Raw genomic sequence first — 20,476 nt, 5'->3', positions numbered from 1 at the left:
ACTGGCCCTGTGATGGACTGGCGTCCCATCCAGGGTGTACCTGCCTTGCGCTCGTTGCCTGCTGGGTAGGTTCCCGCTTCCAGCTACACCGTGTGGTATAAAGCGGTTTGGCAAATAAAATGACATGAAAATTCTATCATACTAATTAGACATGATTTGAGAATACATTGAGTATTGACCAGAAAAGACGGTTTTCTCAAACAGTTAGCAGGTAAACGACCAAGTGCACCTTTGCTTAACAAAAACTGTACTGAGAATTATTTAAGCAAACACTGCAAGAGACATGTATCACAATTAGTCCCGTTAAACAAAATAAAAAAGCAAACCAGAGTCATGGTAAATTAATGTTTATTGTGGACTGTTGCTGTGCCTTCAGACTGAATATATGTGGCCTACAACCAGAGTAGGTTTGGCTACGTTTGTTTTTTAACAATACTGAATTGAAAAAGTCCATGATTTCTCTCACATGCCATTTAATCTCTTTTAGCTTCAGAAGCAACTATCACCAACATCAGCTTCTCTGCATCACTCACATAATATAAAAGTTTAAGAATAAACCAAAGTATTCCTGTCTGGAATTCGTTACACAGTTTAGTTTTCTTAATTTAAGACATATGGCCAAATACTGTTGTATTTATCTTGTTACTTGATCACTAGCCTGTCATAAACGTCATTTCATACTTTTGAAAGCAGTCTACCAGCTTTGACTTTCGATAAAAAGGAATTCAAAATAAATGCAGAATATATTATGATTTGGCATACAATCTCTGGCTAAGGTCATCAGTGTATGGATTGTTCAGGGCTAATCCCCATTGTCTTGTAGATTTCCTTAAGAATCAGCAAGGCAGTATCTTCAGATTCCCTGATAAAAGAAAGAATACATTTGATGGTTAGGCTGAAAATGCATAAAACATCACAAAAACCTTATTACACAGATATAGCGGATTGTTGTTTGGTTGAGTCCATAGCTAAACATGAACATTAAATCTGCTTGTAACACTTCTGACCTACTGTAGATTTAACAGATGAATCGTACACCTGACTTGATCGAATCCTGAAAGCACTGTTTCAATCTCCCAAAAATATGTCTAATACACCATTGTTGAAGTCAATGCAACTAGTAATTTTCAACAAAGAGGCCAGGAAATATGTGGAAGTCAAGACTGGTAAGATGAAATTCAGGACAGCAAAGGGTGTGGGTATGCTGTACATGTTGAACTGGGTATGTTGTGGATGAGCAGTTTCTAGAAGCACTCAAGAAAAGACTGCTTTGGTTACAACTTTACATTAAAATGACCCACGCTATCAGTAAAACAAAGTAAAACTTGTCTTCAACAAAAAAGACCACACAGGTACCCAACTCAACGGACACAAGTTAAAACTATAAGAAAAAAAATGTCTTAAATGGCTATTCTACCACGTTCTTAAGGTTGATAACTAGTTTTCTTTTATAAAGAAAAGGCTTGAGCAGATCTTTGGATCACTTTAATACAAATAACCATCGGGTGGGGCTCCTCGTGTTTCTGGTCTAAAACTTGTGACATTCAATGAACATCATTCAATGGCGTCAACATTCAATGAACAGGACGCAAGTCATTTTGGGTTTTCCTGACATGGACTTCAGGTCTTTAATTTAAAATTAATAATAATTAATTATGTTCATTTTACATAGAAGTAAAGAACCAAAACCCCTCCTGTATTTCTTCTTACCAGTAACACAAATGGCTCTGAAGGGCAAACAGATACTCATTGAAGCTCTCGATAGGTTTCTCTTGTAAGACATAGTCAATGCGGTTCCCTCCATTCAGCATTCCAATTTTCACAGCAAGGTCATCCTCCTTTATCTGGTCTGGGCTTTCTATCATTTTGATTTCTAGAAAAAAATCAAGGTTAAAAGTTACAGACAAAAATGTCTCATGCAGAAGTGCCTAGAGAACCACATAAAAATTTTTGTATCATGAGACACTTGCACTTTAGAAAAAAAATGTTCAGCTGGATTATTTTTATATATTCCCATTACCAATATACTGTGCATATTTATAGATGTCTCCTACAAACATTATAGATGAAGACTACTCATACACACAGCACACTCCCTCTGAAGGCATCACACAATCTGTTGTGAATCTGGAATTTCCCTGCTGTATTGTCCATAGCACACTTAAATTCAAGGGGACTTCCTTCTACTCCAGAATTATACAAAAATACTCTCCCGTACGTTATTCCAAGACAACTTCAAATGATGGCATCCAGATCAGATTTCGATAATCTCAATCAGATAATCAGATTAATTATGAATGCATGTATTCATTTTCATATTTAAGGATGGCAGATGAAAGTCATAACGAGTCTGTTACCCATCATAAAATATATAAAAAAGAAATACCATTTATAATACAATACTTAAGCCTGTATATTTTGTGTTTTAAGGGGTCCTTGGAACGGATTCACAGAGCCCTCAGAGATTGTTATTCCCGGATAAATAACATATTAAAGCAAGTATAAGATCCCTCTTACTGTAAACAAACAACAGATTCTGTCTGAGACATTGCTGTGTTAACCCTTTGCAACCAAACAAGTCAAATGTGAACGCATTCGGATTCCTGTGAATCAAATGTTGATGTCAAATTCACTGCTATTAAAATATCTGGTTGTCACCAGAGCCGCTTTTTGTCATCTTCATGAAACTGAATTTGTACATGTGGGAATCCCTGTCAGGGGCTCACCTTCGTCAACCTGCTTCTCCTCCTCCTCTTTGATTTGGTTGGCCACTTTCTCCAGCTCGGCCTGCAGCTGTGGAGAGGAGGTGTGAGCCCGGGCAAACTCGTTCAGGGTCTGCCAGGCGCTCTTCAGGGAGCTAATGAAACCTTGCTTCAAATCGGAGCCCATTCGTGTTAGACTTTCTTTAAGTTCTGCAAAGCAAAGCACACCGGGTCCGGCAAATACAATACACCTTGCAAAGGAAGTGTTAAAACCCTGCTAACAATGTGTCATTTATGCCAGAGCTTGCCAGGACTCAGTTTTGCCAACTCTTGGCTTGGCAAGTAAGTTCATAAGTCCAGTGCTTCAATTCTAAAAGTTATTCTTTTCAGTATGACCTTTTCTTTAAAATTCTCAATGCAGCTTCATGAGGGTGCTTGTGCATTTCAAGCTGTACTAGTTCAAGCAGAAGGAGATGTGTATACAAGTTAGTTGTATTTTCCACCCTGTATTCTGATTGAACGTCAGCGGGACTTTATTTAATCACCATAGCTGAGGTTATAAAATGAGAGGTCATAGCTGGAGTACTTTGTATAAGTAGATCATGTGGTTGTGATTGTCTAACATTAGTGCACACATTAGGCTTCACATTCACAGCCATTTATTATTTAGAATGTGTAGCAGGTCTACCGTCACAAAAACATTGCCACAAATTCAATCGCAGCACATTTAAAAAATACTTAAGTGATTTCGTGGGCTACAGATCACATATTTCATCACAATTTAATTACTTGATTACCTCATTTCCAAACTATGGAACTACAAGCTAAGGCAACAGGGAAGCTGATGAGAAATAGGGTCATGCAGTTTTGACTAGAACCACAGAAATGCCTATATAGTTTTGTACATGTCAAACTTCTGCTCATTCTGAAGAAACTGGACAATGTTGATATGGGCACGCCAGGAACAACAACTGTGCCAAAAGCAGGATTGTGTTACCTAACGAACATTCTTACCCAGATGAAGCCTCTTCCTTCCCTTGTGATGCGGAATTAGGACTGGCTTTAAATCCAGGTCAGGAACAATCATTGGTTCAATCCTGTACGCCACTGGGTCCAGCTGTAAAAGGAAAAATACAGAACAGCAATGAGCCCTGCTTCCAGCTGAAGGACCTCCAACCCCCTTAACGGGGAACCTTCATGTGTATAATGGATTTTGTGGGGAAAAAGCATTTTAGTAAGAATTTACTAAACCTTATTTACTCTTCATGGAAAAAGGCACTATAAAGAACTGGATTTCCTGCAACTACAGTGGCTAGAACTTCTAAAACGATCTGACATTACACTCAAATATTTGCTTGGATGTCAGTATATTTTTTATAATGCATTCACAGCTGGTACTGGACACACACTGGACCTGGGGCCATACACCTTCATTACTTGATCAAACAAGGCCCCTGGAGTCATCCTTCCTGAAGACCTCCGTTAGATCTCTGCACATGGCTATCAGAGATGCAAGCATCTCAAGTGCTGTTCCTCCCAAGGAGACACGCAAGAGCTTGAGGCTGACGAAGAAGGGGTTGCTGTGACTCACAGGGTGATAAATATTGAAGAAACCCCTACAGGTGGGCAGGTGGTAGCTTTCTTCAATCTTCTCCAGCCCCCGCACAGTCAGAAACATTCCGATGGGGGAACCCAAGGCAAAGAAATTCATCGGTTCAAAGACCAATGAATGGTAAACCACAGACACCTACGATAAAAGAGAGAAAACAAAAACCCAGAATAATATAGCCTTTTACCATGCACAGATGTTAAATAGTGCCCAACAGTGAAATTATTTCAAAAATATTTGTAAAAGCTTTGGTGTCCATGGAAGTTATCACATAATAAATACACACTATTTTATGACTTAACAAATGAAGGGAATCTTGTTAAACAGCATGTTTTATATACATTTGCAATACAATAAAAAAGAGGGTAATTCTTTTTCTGTGTTCTGGTACTGAAATATGATTGATTCCCTTCTCCTTTAATTCACACAAAAACTTTGATGAGGTACAGTTCATCCCACATCATCTTGTGATTTTTTTTTGCATTAAGCAACTGATTTAATTTGCTTTAATTTGGACCACCCCTTTTCTAAGGCTTTTAAAATGTTGGTAATTTGTCATACTTGCAGACCTGTGGCCTTCCAGGTCTGGACTTGTGCACCTCAGCACTAACCTAGCAGAGTAAAGATCTTAATGTTGAAATGGTTTCCGTTTCCCAAACAAGCACTACCAATGAGACAAACGAGGATTAATAAGATAAGATAAAACCCCTCCAATATTAGCCTTACATTCAATACTGTAGAAAATGAAGAAAAGATGTCCTAAAGCCAGTGACACTGTTTAGTTGTCAAATGGCACAGCTTTCAGAATGAAACAGCTGCATATGATATGGGTCTTATGCAGGCATTTTAAAATGGGATTAGGTTTTCAGAAAAGTGAATGCACTTCTGAAGGGTCTACCATAATATTTAACATAATAATCCCCCTTTATCTTTATCTCTGCGGGAATGTTGCAGAATCAAAATGCTTGAACGCCCACAGGTTTCTCGGTATAGCAATAAATTAAAAAACCTTACATGTCAATTATCTTAATTTACAAAGAGGTTTTATCTAATCACAAAACAGCTTCAGACCTAAATAAAAACGTGAAATATATGTATCCTCTTCTGCCTAATGAAAATTCAAAATGCTTCAGATTTTACACAACCATACACTAAAAAATCAAAATGCTGAAAGGATAATAACTAAAGTTACAGTAGCAATACTTTCAGTTCGATTTTGGGCACTACCCAAGTTCTGTTTATTAAACTAACTTCACTAACTCAAAGCAAACTTTAGAGCTCCAGAAAAGGCAAAGCAAAGCATTTTGCAACTTCATGAGCACACTGACCTGACCAGTCCCATTCTCAAATGTTTTGTACCCCGAATCATAGCAATAGGATCGCTAATTAAAGGAAAAACAAAGGTTAGGAGAAGTGACTGTTAGCGTTCCATTACTCATGATAAGACAAAAAAAATCAATAGGGAGGGTTGAAAAGGGCATTTCCTGTTTCTGCTAAATCAACCTTTTTGATTTTTGTCACTTAAAGATGTGGTTAACGCACATACCACTGGTAGAATTTTCCCCCTTTAATATCAACACATACCGCACAGGACAAAGTATTCAGAATGTGGCTCTTGGTCTCAGAACCCACTTATCTGGGACTGCATCTCTCTCTGCAACCCCCCACCCGCCAGCCTCCCCCCTTTTCCCTCTTCATCACAGCTGACGTGGAGGCCTAGTGAGCAATCTTGCACATTCACCCACTTCCTAGCCCCTCCAAGTAACATTCTGTGAGACCTTTCAATGCCCCAGTTAGGGAGACAACACATTGGACGCAGGCAGATACAAAGTGTCGCCAGGAAAATTTTGACCGTGCCTGTTTATTCCAAAACACCTCAGATGGTTAAAACCGCAATGCCTCCCACCACAGAAAACCTTCTCTCTCCTGTACAGGGGACATTGTTTCAGAAGGAGAGAAAAATTATTCTTGTTAAATCTACAGATGGAATGATACCCACTTGGCCTGTGCCAACTTCAAAGTAGTCGTAGTCCACATGCATTGAAGAGACTGTGCCGCCGACGGAGAGCCTCCTTCTGGAGGGGTCTGGCTGCGAGTGGGAGAGCTGAGCCGCTGCCGCCGCCTCTTCTCTGGCCTGCAGAGCGGCCTCCTGCTTGGCTTTCCTCAGCGCCTCCGCCGCTGCCTTCCTCTCTGCTGCAGCCTTTCGCCTTTCCTAACCAGGGCGCAGTCCCAAACAATTAAAAACAAATGAGGCCAATTAGTGCTACCAGCTAAGTTCATTGTAGCACTACATTCAAGTTTACTTCAGGTCTTTAAGACTGTTTACACCCTTAATCTGTTGAGGGCATGACTAGGTGGCAATTAAAACTCTCAACTACTGCATAACACAGCACTTACTGGAATCGGAAATTCACTGAATTGCCCCAGCCTAGCAAAGTCCTACTTCCATCCATGTACAATACACCAGTGTGTGTACCCCACCGCCACTGTTTAGCCAGATTCTGTTTCCACATCTATACTTAATGATGCCCAAGCCATGCAATGGAAAGCATTGAAAAACCCTAACTGCTGTCTGCTAAGAAAGTGCCCAATGACATCACCAAGTGACACTAAAGAAAAACATAATGTAGCATCATCAAGGTCTGTGGATTAGTCCCAATCAGTTCAGAAATCAACCCCAAACAGGATATGAACCAGTAATGACTATGGAACTGGAAAGGAAAGACGTGCCTACCTGCTTGCTAACTCTTTCTTTGACAAACTTGGCAAGTTTTTTCCTTGGCCCCAAGGGAATTCCCATCTCCTTCAGGTCATCCACAGTACACATGAGCTATTGAAATTGGGAAGAACAGAAAAGATGAATAATAATGGACATTTTCTAAGAAAGAAAATTCTAGTTTTAATCTAAGATTAACTTAAGATTTCCTAAATGAGCATTTCTAGCATTTAAAAGAAGCTACACTGCACTTTGTGAAGTATTTAAACTAAGTTTTTGTCTTTATTCTGACCAGGGACTCCATATCAATCTTCTCTTTCTCAAAGGTGCTGAGATATTCTGAGAGGCTGAGCTGCTCCAGAGCTGCAGACAGACTCGTAAGCTCCTCTCCTTCCTCCTCAACCTCCTCTTCCTCTACATCCTCTGCAAGTTCACCACTGGCAAGCAGATCACTTCCCTGCAGAGCGGGGTTTGAGCCCCCCATCTAAAATGCAAGAAAGAAAAACAGAATTGGCATCAGTTTATTTTAATATTAAAAAGGAGATTTTGCGTCTCCTGTAATTGATAAAAGTGAACAAAATATGAGCATAAAAATCGCAAACGTTTCACAAAGTTAGAAAATGGCAATGAGGTGTACACGTATAATCGTGTTTGGGAGGTGCATGGATATTTTATTATTAAAGACATTACAAAGATTAATTAAACAATGCAGGTTAGGAGTGTGTGCCACTTTTGGAAGTGATGTACACCTGGGACGCATGCTTTGCACCATTTAGCAGATACCATGTGATGAGCTTCTGTCCTGCTACTCTTTTAGTTCAATTGGTTGAATTAGAGCCTTGTTCATTGGTCTCTGAACTTTAAATGCCACAAATTATCTTAGAAATCCCACATAAAGGTTCGCTACGGCTCAAATCTGGTACATAGGTCATCTGTGGCATAACTTTTTGTTTTGGACAAATTCTTATTTCACAAAAAAGCCACTGTTACCATTGCAGCACGTGCATTATCCTCCTTAAATGTTGTCACAGCAGGATGAGCCTTAAGGAGGGACAGCAGGGGATGTCCAATGATCAATGGAGTTAGGGTACCATTACATCTTCTAGAGAAGACACATACGCCCTGGCACTTGTACCTGTTTGAGGTTGCTGGCTTCTGGAGGGTTTCCACCATTGGGAATGGAAAGTGCAGGGGCTGGCAGCTGGGAGGTATTGTTCTGATTAGACAACAGGTCGAAAAGAATAAGGGATCCTGCAAAGAATGGAAATGTAAGTGAAAATGGTAGAAGAGCTACTTTGAAGCAACATGACATGCATTTTTCTATTTACAATATTTTCAGGTATATAAGATCCTTTTTTCTCTTTGCAAATTCTCCAAAAATATTAGCCTTATATCCTGCAGATATAACTTCAAGATTAGTGATGATTGGTATCGTGCATAAGCCAATGTACTAAAGCAACCTTCAGTCATGCCACAAGAAACAAGTTACCTTTTGCAAAAGCACCAGTATCTGTATTATAAGTTGCAAGTAAACACAGGTGCTTGAGAAAATGCATAGTTTTGCCTTGTTCTGAGAAGTCAGAGAAGGTACTGCTGACTGTCCAAGGCCTATGCTTGAGCCAGCACACACACTGATTAGTGCAGCTTCATACTCCCCTGAATTTTTTTTTACCAGGAGTAGCACTGATAATGAAAATAACAGCAGTGAGAAGAACTTTGCTGAATTTGAAGACCAGAAAATTGGTTATGTTGCACCGTTTTCTATACTGGTAAGAGAACAGATTTACCATATGCTCACTAAAATATTTTCCTTTATACAACATTAACGTTTTGTTTCATAATGATTATAGTAATGGTATCTATAAAAACATATTTTTCTGTCCCATTAATTACCATAATGATAAAAGCAAATATTTAAAAAACCTGATATTCACCAAAACAACCCATGCCCTTGGTATGTCTTATACTTCTTACTGGCAAAATGATAAAGTGACAAATACACTACTAGAAAAGAAAGGTTTATCAATGAAAAACACTGATGAGTGGCATGTTTCAAAATGAACATCACGAGGGATCCAGTTAATATTCTGTTAGTATATTTTATCTATTTTTTTTTAATCCCCTGTACTGAAATATCAGTTTTTGGTGAGCACCATATTCTGAAGCTCAGTAACCAGCAGCTTCTGTTCTTAACTCTTGATCGAGCAGCAGTGCTGAATTGAGAAATACAGTAGTGCCTTTACCTAAACTGTGTCCAGCTACTGAAACGCCTCCTTTAAAGTCTGGGTTTCGGCTCATGAACAGCGCATGCAGTCGATTCAGTTCCAGTGCCACTTTATCCACAATAGTCTGGCAGTAGGTAGGGCTGTTGTAGAATAAGACGTCCAGCAGAGTCTCATTGGTGAAGTGGCGCAATCGGCCTGTACTTGGCAGCGTAATTTTCTTGATTCGCCTGGATGAGAGGCAAAAAAAAATACTCAAGTGCATCTATTGAGCAGTCTCTTGTACCATGTTATTCTAAAACATTATATAATGACTCACAGTAGGTAATAGTGAGATGGAAGAAAAAAGAAAAAAACTGCTTTGTGTCTAATATTCCTGTGAGAGCTTAATGTATGAAGCTATAATGCCATTAGCACATCAGAGCCACTGGAATAGATTACTTTTAGTAGATTGGAATCCTCAATGTAGAAATCAATGTCATTTTTAAGTACATTCCCAAATAAGAGAAATAGGGCGGGGCGGTGGCTCTGTGGCTAAGGATCTGCGCCTGTGGCTGGAACGTTGCGAGTTTGTATCCCACGGCCGGCAGAGGAATCCTACTCCGTTGGGCCCCTGAGCAAGGCCCTTAACCCCAACTGCTCCAAGGGCGCTGTATAAATGGCTGACCCTGCGCTCTGACCCCAAGCTTCTCTCCCTATCTGTGTGTCTCATGGAGAGCAAGTTGGGGTATGTGAAAAAAGACAAATAATTCCTAATACAAGAAATTGTATATGGCCAATAAAGTGATCTTATCTTACAGCATTGCTTGCTCCTCATTATTAAACAGTGTAACTAGCTGACAGACAGAGGCCAGTAGACTGGTAGTCCCCTCTTTAGAACAGGGAGCTATGGGGACTTGTGGTCGAGGGCAGTCTGATCTCTGAGGGAAGTCGCAAGTCCTCACCTGTCCACACCAGTGGCGTCCCCGTGCAGGGCTGTGTGCCACTGAACTGGGAGGAACTCCACGCGGCTGATGGCTCGGTCCTCCAGCGCCTTCTTGAAGTGGCTCTGCAGCAGCTTGAGAGAGACGCTCCGGAAGTCATCCACTGAAGATGCAACGTAGAAACGTTTCCATGAAACGTTACGGCAGTAACAAAGAAGGCGATAGCCGAGCCTGGCAATCTTTGACTAAACCACCTCTGTGAAGTTGGTCTCTATTCTGATTAAACAGCGCCCTCCAGTGGAGGAAAACTAAATCTCACGGCAGAACAAATTAAATCCTTTTTTTTTTAAATGATTAACTTTCTATGGTATATGCCCCAATCAGATACCAATGAGTTTTCCAAAAGCATGAAGGTAAAGACAGACATGGGCAGCAGACCCTTGTACAGCTCAGATGATTTTTTTAGGTCCTTCACCGCTGTAATCTTTACACTTTTTCTAGTCATTGACATTTAATTTAAAAAACACTATAAAACAAGTGACAAGAAATTAAGGAAAAGGATGTTCTTGTGCTTCTCGGTAAAAAGCACTACACTAATGCCGATCCATCCATCCTATTCTAACTGCTTCTTTCAGTTCAGAGTCACAAGAGAACCATGGGCACAAGGCCAGGTACACCCTGGACAGGATGCCAGTCCATTGCAGGTGTCAGACTAATGCTGTTGACTTGTATAAATATCACATATATTTATGGTTCTACTTTAACTGCATGTGAGGTAACGTGAAGGCTTACCGCACTCAACCATCGACCTGAACCTGAGGTCACAGACAGGCCCTATTCCGTGCACCATGAAAACCAGGTGATCCACCTGACGAAGCTCTCCTGCGGGCATTAAAAAACATCAACACAATCTTCTACTATGCCATTAATGTAAGTATATTATAAATGTAAAGGTTTTGTTAAGCATATCTGAGCAAAAATTCAGTTCAATGGCATCTCAGACTAGAATGAGGAAAGACAAAAATGAAAGACTAAAAGAACTAAGGAGATAATAAGGAAGTTCAGAACATTTACTTCTTGAATTATTATAAAAAAATGTCCAAATCTTATGACACATTCTCGTTTATACAGCTGGAATACATTGCTCCTCACATCAAGCAGGCAACTCAGCAATTCTTTTTGCTGATGTGGATTATTTCTTCTGGAGTGACTATTTTTGGGTTTTGAAATACATGTTTCACAAGCATACATATTAGAAAGGGCTCTTAGAAATGTTCGAATTGAAAAGAATTCGGTCATAAAAAAGAATCGAGACAAGAGGAGTCTTTTTTACCATCAGGGATGTCATCGTGGTCATCATCAATGCCTCTCTTCACAACCCTGGGCCTGGTCTGGCCATCCTGTGTTGTCCCCCACTCATCGGGCATTGCTGAGGGCTGGAACTGCACTATTACCTGACACCAACCAAAAATCATCATATCACAAAGAGAACTGGCATTAAAACTTGACTATTAAAAAGTAGTAAAAAGCACATGGTCAAGAAACACGGTTATGTTTTACAACTGCAGACCATCTGAGGATCACAGTTTCTTCATAATGGGTTAAAACATTATAATGAAATATAATTGTTGTTAGGTGACTAGGAATGGTCTCTAACAGTTTTAGATAAAGTGTGTGACTCTTGGCATTGAAAACACTTCCAGTTTGACAGCAGAGGGGATGTTTGCCGAGATGTGGGGGATGCCCTGATCAAAAATATTTACCATGATGTACCTAGGTAATTAAGTTGTGGGTTAATGATTGTTAATGAGCAGTCCAGAAATATACTATATAAAATCAGATTAAGAGGCGAGAAGGGAAGAAGAAAAAAACAGAAAACAGAAATGACAAGAAGAGAGGAGAGACAGAAGGTCAGACCTCGAGAGAGGAGTTGGAACTCAAAGCTTGCGTCAGGCGAGAACTCCCACTTCATGATCATCCAGACAAAACCTGATTGAAGCTAAGTATTTGAACCTTGCTGGAGAGGGCTTGCTGTTCTTTTTAGGGTTTCCTGGGTAAAAGGATACTTCTATTACAGACGTCTTTCCAGCTTGTGGGTGCATTTTTGAATAGGGAGAATAGGGAGCTCCCATTTATTTTGTGGCATCTGGGTTTGCAGAGAGAGATATTTAACTGCAGATTGTATTGCATTTATTTAGAATGCAGTGTCTCTCTTATTTTGGCCTCTGTAGGCATTATTTAATACTTAGATCAGTCTGAGGTTTTCTGGGTGTTTAGGATGTTAGACCTCTAAAACGTCTTGTCTGTACATAATGTATATATAGTAACTTGAGTGTTGTATATTTTGTTGTGTGTAGCAAAGTATTTGTCTTGTCATTGTTACTAAACCTTTGTTTAACCTTGTGTGCCTGGAATATTACTCTTTTCACCAAAGCTGTGCGAGAGAACAAAGAATTAATGTGCCTTTAATTATACCAACTGCTCAGGTGTATTCTGGAGAAATCACTTACTAAGTTAGGGCTTATGAATGTTATTTTACTTATTGACTAAACCACTTAGCCAATTCCTGATTTTCACCATTTTCGTGACCCCCATTTGTAACATTTTATTTTATTGATATAACCGTTGTGAAAGTAACACAATCCTTTCTTCCTATTCACAGAAATAGTTGAAACATTTCAAAAACAAAAATCAAGCAATGAAAATAAGAAGCTGACCAAAGGAGAGAGCAGAAACAAGAGGGATGTATGGACCATGCTTCATGCAGAAATTGTCATTGTGCTTCAAGACGTTGCCTTTGGCTACAAGAGTACCTTGGGATTGTGCATGACAATAGTTTCCCCAGTGGGAAATTCCAGTCTCCGGTGCCACTGATTGGTGGTGACAGCTTTCTTATATTCTCCCTAAAGAAACCAAAGACCAACGGAGTCAACATAACTATAATGGCAATGTGAAGCATTCAACGAGCCCAGATCCCTTCCTTATATGTCAGCTGAAAAAACTCCTCAAAAAAAAAGGCAGTCCATTAATCATACCACAGCCTCTCCTTCTGAGCAGGAGAAATTGGTAATATGTGTTTTCGGCAGAGTATGAGATCAATAAATTCTCAGTCTCCTGTATACAGGTCCAGTCTGGGCAAGACAAATTGGGCCTAAAGCAGACAATATATTTATAAAAACGACCAAACACAAGAACAGATACAACATTCAACACAGCAACATTTTCCAGCACATGAAGCCATTCCGAGACGTACCTCCAGCTTTTCGCTGAACTCTTCTGAGTAAGGTATGAACCTGCTGTCTGTGTCTCCTTTGTAAAACCAGGAGCAGCGCCGGACTTCTGAAGGCTCCTCTTCCCAGTACACTGCAGTTCTTATCCTGTCGTAAAGCTGCACGTCGTAGCGGCCCCCATCTGTACACACCACTACATTCTCTGGATCTGGCTGAACTGGTGTTGAACAGAAACCAAATAAAGAGATTGAGAACAGGAAATTCTTGCAACGAGATGAGTAACGAAGTGATCAAAAAGGCAGAGCTTTCTTCATTCACCTGAGTTAAAGGTCTCCTCCAGTTTGATGGAGTCGATGATGCTGAAGGGAAACCAGATCTCCTTGGACTCCACTTGCTTGCTGTAGAACCAGTGGGGCTGAACTGGCTCATACACATTGTAGGTATAGGGCATCGTGGGTGGGGCTGAAACCAGGGCACCGGCAGGGTGGGCTCCAGGGGGAGGGGCGTGACTCCGAGCGGGAGGAGCCTGGGAATCAACAATAAAAAACAGTCAGAGTAATTCTTCCTTCAGTCAACCTACAGTACCTCTCACCCTCTTCCTCTAGAGCACCTGTCCTCCGTGCGTGTGGAAAGGGCTTCAGCATATCCTACTGGAAAGTGAACAGCACAATTGTTCTACCAGTACAGGATTAAGAATTTAAATCATCAATGTGCCCTGTTTGTATAAACAGGCAATGGGAAATTTAACAGACTAAGGTTATTAATATAAAAGTTATATATAGCAAAACTATGCAAAGCAGAATATTAGCATAAATCTGGCAACTACATTTTTTATTTTAACAATAGTTTTTTTTAAAAAAAACAAGTAGACTCATTTCTCCAAAAACAATTTTGATCAAAAGAATACACATACGGGTCAATGATAAACCCATGGAACCTGCTTCCTAATAAATTCGGCATTGTTTTTATTAAAAAAAAACTACAAGTGGTATGTTTTATAGCTGTGTAGATATCTCTTACATATAACAACTCACATAATTACTACTCTATATTCCAAACTAATTTATCACAGTAAAGGTGTACACACATGGAAAACTAAATTCATTCTTTTAAACAGCCAGAAGGTCCTAATATGTTTTCATAATCGCACAAATTGCAGTTTGGTGCCTGAGACTCAGAAAAACTCTGAAAATGTTTAGAATTTCTTGAACATTCCTGAATAGTTGCCCTCTTCTTCAGCACCCACTGCCTTACTCCATCTCTTGAAAACAACAGGCACGCAAGGCCTCAACTAATGTTCAGTAGTGCAGGGTTGTAATAATTAAAAAGCCCTCATCTGGACAGCCTTAATAACATTTCACAACCAAGTCACTGGAAGGCAAGACTACTAGCGTTAGCATTAATGTCAAGTATTATAAAAATCAACAATCCGTGTCTGACATTAAGACAAAATGTTTTATCAACCAAATGAATTAAACTTGCATATCATTGCAGTGCATTTTTTTACCCTAAAACTTAAATAACATTAATACCAAGCTATTTTCAATTCCCCCTGATAAAAAACAGAAGATACACAACTTTGAAAAATAAGCCCTAACATACAGTATATAAAAAGAAAGCCTTCTGGTATTTTTATGGTATGAATTCTATATATTTTGTCCTTGACTATAAAAAAAATTGAGAATGTAAATCCTTCAAATTTCACAATACACATTTCTAAAACAGAATCAAAGTGGTTTCAAAGCAAAAGTCATGAGGGAAAAGCAAACACTGACACACAACAAAATAACCTAATGTTAGCAAACTGCATGATCCCATTTTGTGTGTTGTTATCTGCCTATTGCCGCTAAAATAAAATCAATTCCTTGCATTCGTATTGCATTTCATCCCACTGGGTCTCTAAGCACTTTATCAACGGGGGGCACCCATTTCATCAGCCACTGACATGATCTGCGTGATACACAGGGGCCCCACTACACATTGAATCAGGTGGAGAAGTAAAAAAAAACGTTACTTCACCAATTAAGGGGATAGTTTAGACAGACCCAGTTGAGAGATAATATAATAATACTACAAAAACATTAAAAAATAAGAAAAACAATTTCAGTCATCAAGCACACAGGACAGGATATGGTATTATGTCAGCAATAAGCCCTTCAAGTCACGTTCAGCACTACTATATAAGCCTAGTTAATCTGATTTAAACTAGTTTACCTCGTTCAGTTCCAATAAACTGGAGTTTAGTCATTTTGCAAAAAAACAAGGAATGAGCTAAAGCAGTACAAAGATGCAACGATATAAGAAGACTGAAGCTTTTTTGATATATTTGATTTTGATATATTACTTTAATTGTACATTTTTTTCCTGCAGGGACATGTATAGTTTAAAAATAAACCACGTAAAAATAACTCATAGGCTGTTGGGATTCCCCAGGAAGTGAAACATTATCTTGCTACGTTTTAGGTTAAAAAACCTATGAATAAAGAAGTAGTATTTAGTTAATTAAAACTAGTATTTTATGGCATACTGCATAGAAACCCGTCAGCAGGCACTTTAATCTATGCACTGTAATACAGATGCATCACTTGTATGCAGGCAGATCTGTAGACTTGACAGTCCTTCAACATCTTTGGAGCTATCCAGGTCACAGGTAATGTCTCCTAATATCATAGTGATCTAATGACTGTCCCTTGCTCGTGCAACAATATGAAAGACTGGACGAAGCAGTCACCTGTGATGGCGGCGGAGGCGGAGTCTGGAATGTCTGAGAGGGCGGGGCAGTAGGAGGAGCCTGCAGGAAAGCTGCCTGCTGAAGCTGCTGGGCCTGGCCTTGCTGCAGCTGGGGTGGAGCCAGATAGGGGTTGGCCCGGCTGCTCAAGGGAGTGTGGCGGTAGGGGTTGTATCCCGCTGGCTGAGCCTGTCCACTAGGTGGGGCTACGCTGCTCGGCGGTAGGGTGTACCCTGCCTGAGGGCCCGGAAAAGCTGCATTTCCAAACTGAGAAACCGGGGGCTGAGCGAAGTTTGACGGAGAGGCCGAGGTGGTGGGGTACACATTTTGTCCTGGGCAGACGGAAGGCAGAGAAACAGCCGGCCTCACTGAGGTCACTGTCCCTGCCGAAGATGCTGGAGAAGCACACTGCTGTCCTATCGAGGCAAAAGGATCACTGCTGGTTGTGGATTTAGAAAAGTAGCTGAAGGTAGGTGGGTGGTCTGCATTTTCTGATGTCTGGCCAAGGAAACTGTCCTCTTCTCCGACATCCGCTGAATCCTCTGTTTAAAAGAAAAGGCACAGAAACATTAGGCCAAGAACACAGACTTGGCAAGCCCAATGAGCTACATAATCAAGGTTCTAATATACTCCAACCTGCACCAAACCTTTTCAGTAAATCCCAGAGTTTAAGTGTAATTTACTCTCCAGACGAGCAAGGACAACAAGGCAAAATAGAATTACAGGAGATGACCTACTTCATCCACGACGAAGTGTAGCACCTACCTGGATGATACACTACAGTCATCACCACCCCTACCCTCTACACAGCACAACAGGTGAAGTGGGAAACTCCTTCACCTGCTCAGTGAACTTCATGCAGGCCCAATTAGACAGGCAAGCCTGGAGCAAAGTCTAGGTAGAACAAAAGGGTTTACACCCCAACTACTCTCATGAAAAGTGCCATGGGATCTTCACTAGCCCATTGAAATTCCAACATTCATACCCAAGCCCAGACAAAAAAAAACAGCCATAACCTGAAATTATGGTTGTTTTCACATTTTGGAAAGGTCAACTTTTTCAAGAAAACAGAACTGCCAAGTTTAGACCTCTGATCTAGCTGTTCTGGAATGATCATTTCGTACACTCTCCTTAAGGTGCGTTACATACAGTAGGAAACTGTTGCAAGGAGCTGATTAAGGAATCCTCTGTGAGTTGCAGTACACTGCAATTCTCTCACACATGCTAGATGACAGGGCACAAGCCAGGACATGACACATGAGCAGGAAATGGAGCTTCATACCCACCTCCATCCATTGCTTCAACTCGCAAAAACAGCATTTACACCTACTTTGGATCCTGACCCACAGCTGAAGAGCCCATGTGTTACAATGATTATCATTCTGTCCAATCAACTCTTTTTTGCCACACTAAACTACTTTCTATGTTTTTCACATTTAATCACAATAATACTATTATCTGTAAGCTTAAGCTTCCAAAGACTACGATTAAGCATCAAATTTCATAATTCCTCCTCACCTCTTTATGAAAAGAATGGACACATAGCTAGAGAGAGTAAAAGGTCTAAAAACTAGTCCAGTTTAATGCAAGACTGCTTGCTGTTGACTAGATTATGACTGAGACACTGCTGCTGAATCGCTATTGTGACATCAGTTAGATGGCACCAGCAGGCTTACTATGATGTCATTACGACTGAATCTGAAAATATTTTACTTCTTTATTCATAGGTTTTGCAACCTAAAAGTGGAATGAAAGTGGAACGTAGCAAGATAATATTCCACTTCCTGAGGAATCCCAACAGCCTATCAGGCATTTTTACTTGGTATATTTTTAAACTATACATGTCCCTGCAGAAAAACTAAAATAATATATCAAAATAATAAATAAAAGCTGTAGAAACACAAATACTCCTCTTATAATAACTAACAAAGATGCATGGCACTCCATGCTCAGAGTTCATGCATGTTAACCAGTAGTAATCAGTTCAACAGCAACACTCACTCTGGTATTCTCTTCATACTTTTACAGCCAGGGCTACAGATCCAAATATAACGGTTAATTGGAAATGTTCTTGGCTATGACTTCAAAGTAATTCATGCAGCAAAAAATCTTATCAAGCGACAGATGGTGTTCAGCATGGAAGTTCATGTTTGAAGACAACAAAACATAAAAAGGAAAAGAAACAACTACAAAACAGAACAAATACTAAAATTAGGCTCAACCTAAGTTGCTTCCCACACTAAATTAGGACCTAGTGACAAAGATCTTGGGTAAATTTAAGCTGGCAGCTTTTGATATGGTGCAACCTCCCTGTTCTGTACCACTGGGCATTTCTTCAAATAGTAGGTTAATTCCATGCTGAAAAGAGAAGAAAGAAAACACAATGTTTCGACCGTGGAGCCGTGTGAGGATGAGGAGGTTGCTCACACCCGAAGAAGGCTCAATGGCCAGAATGTTGTGTTTTCTTTCTTCACTTTTCAGCATGGAATAAACCTATTACTTGTTCCTTTGCAGCCTACGCATGCTGACACAGCTACCCACCTGAACTATTTCTTCAAATATATGTATACAGTATGTATTTTCCAGAATGATCTCTGAAAGACTTAATTTAACAGACCACCTATTTGCGGTTCACAGTTATACTGTTACAGGTCTTTATAAATTGATTAAATGGTTACCTATAAGGGCACGTCTAGTAAAAAGCATACTTAATACTCAGTTTCACTGCTTTAAAGATAACACATAATCAGAAAATATATCTGTAACCATTGTGTAATGTACACTTTATTAAAGAAATACTCAAATGAGGATGCAATTATAACATTTAAAAGGCAGGAAGCTTAGCTGATCACAGCTTAACTGTATGCTTGCTGATATGATAATGACAACTGAGACAACAACTAATCTCGCCCTCTTATACTACATAATGCCTGTTTACTCCAACACGACGTCGGTGAGGTGGCCAGTTCATCTTTGTGCCGGGCACTCTTCTAAATGTCACACTGACAGATTTTTCGTTTTCTAACAAAAAAGTTCATTTAATTCTGACCTTGCCATGATCGTTAATAGCAATAAAATATATTTCTAGTTTGATCCAATTAAAACGTAGCGAATTTTAAAGCTGTCTATCCTCACACACACAAATATCTTTAAATGTTGGGATTTTGAAAGTAAATAGAGCGCTATCAATACAATCGTATCGAGTATCGATCGATCATAGCTATTTACAGTAATTCATGACGGTTGGTGATGATCAACATTGTTAAGTTATTAATTAAAAAAATACTTAGGCAAATCAAAGTTTAGATCTACTTTTATAACACACTTCAAAGTGAAACGGCGTTGTGGCCTTGGCGTGTTGGTCTTTTAAAATCAAATGTAATCAATGAACACCGTAAAACTGAAACGTAATTGATAACCCTGCTTGTTCACGATATCAACAGGGACACTAATACGATTTTCGCACCGAACTGCATAAAAACTTCAAACAACCACAACAGCATTTTTGTGCTCACTCGAAACAACTGAAAAGCACAGCTGGCAGTTTTTTAATCGTCAGGTTAAATAAAGAGGCAGGAATAGGCGGACTATTTAGATTAATAATACTGCACCCGATTACTTCTCCAGTCTGTGGTACATTACCTCCCGAAAGCACCGCAGGCGCGGTGGCTTGACTGACAGGAATAAACGGTACGCTGAAGTTAAACTCCGGAGCCGTGGAGAAAAGCAGATTTGTGCTGGAACTGCTGTTCTGCTTCTTCTCAGCCATTTTCAGACATCAATTACACGTATCCTACCAGCTTCAGTTCTACGGACCGGATCTGGGGTAAAAGGTCGAGGTACGTCACACACAGCTGATCCGCTCATTGAGTAGCTTGCCACTAGTATCTTTGCCAGTAACCAAGATGGAAATCAACAGCTCTGAAGATGGTTCAAAACCAGCTAACAAGCAAAGTTGCAAAAAAAAAATCAAATATACTGTTAAACAGGAAACGTTAAGGTTGTAATGGCATTTTGCATTTCTTTTATTAATTAAATTGTATAATTAACAGACTATCACTTAATAATTATTATGAATGCAAGCATAACATAATTACAATTCAGAAAAATAGGAATTCCCTCATAAAACAGAATTTTAGACCGGTATTGGATGGCATAACAGGATTTAGCATTATTTATCAAATAAAGTATTGATTTGTAGTGGTTTTAGTGATATGAATATAGTCATACCAAATTTCAATACGACATAACTGCATGAAACTGATATTCCAAAATCCTGAAACTGCAGACAGTATTGTAGCAGGTCTATGCATAAGCTGTGGGGTTATCCATAAACTGTGGGCAGC

General features: G+C 39.7%; 1 protein-coding gene across 2 annotated transcripts; it reads right to left on the bottom strand.

The window, feature by feature from the left end:
* Positions 1-331: 331 nt before the first annotated feature.
* Positions 332-19,939, bottom strand: sec23ip (SEC23 interacting protein). 2 transcript variants are annotated; one of them, XM_015347648.2, is made up of 19 exons: positions 19,773-19,939; positions 16,134-16,672; positions 13,721-13,928; positions 13,426-13,619; positions 12,986-13,075; positions 11,506-11,626; positions 10,965-11,054; positions 10,194-10,335; positions 9,271-9,479; positions 8,163-8,278; positions 7,320-7,511; positions 7,046-7,141; positions 6,311-6,523; positions 5,640-5,693; positions 4,294-4,449; positions 3,717-3,819; positions 2,727-2,912; positions 1,711-1,873; positions 332-862 (listed from the first exon to the last, which is right to left on the bottom strand). In XM_015347648.2, exons 1-19 carry the CDS (start codon positions 19,897-19,899, stop codon positions 781-783), a joined length of 3,081 nt encoding a protein of 1,026 aa, XP_015203134.2. In that variant the 5' UTR covers positions 19,900-19,939; the 3' UTR covers positions 332-780. The 2 variants fall into 2 exon arrangements, with proteins under 2 accessions (XP_015203134.2, XP_015203135.2); XM_015347649.2 differs by lacking the exon at positions 5,640-5,693.
* Positions 19,940-20,476: the final 537 nt, after the last annotated feature.

The sequence above is a fragment of the Lepisosteus oculatus genome, chromosome 4 (assembly GCF_040954835.1).
Source record: "Lepisosteus oculatus isolate fLepOcu1 chromosome 4, fLepOcu1.hap2, whole genome shotgun sequence".
NCBI classification, from domain to species: Eukaryota; Metazoa; Chordata; class Actinopteri; order Semionotiformes; family Lepisosteidae; genus Lepisosteus; species Lepisosteus oculatus.
Note: the sequence above shows the minus strand (reverse complement) of the source record. Positions and strands in the feature narration are given on the sequence as shown.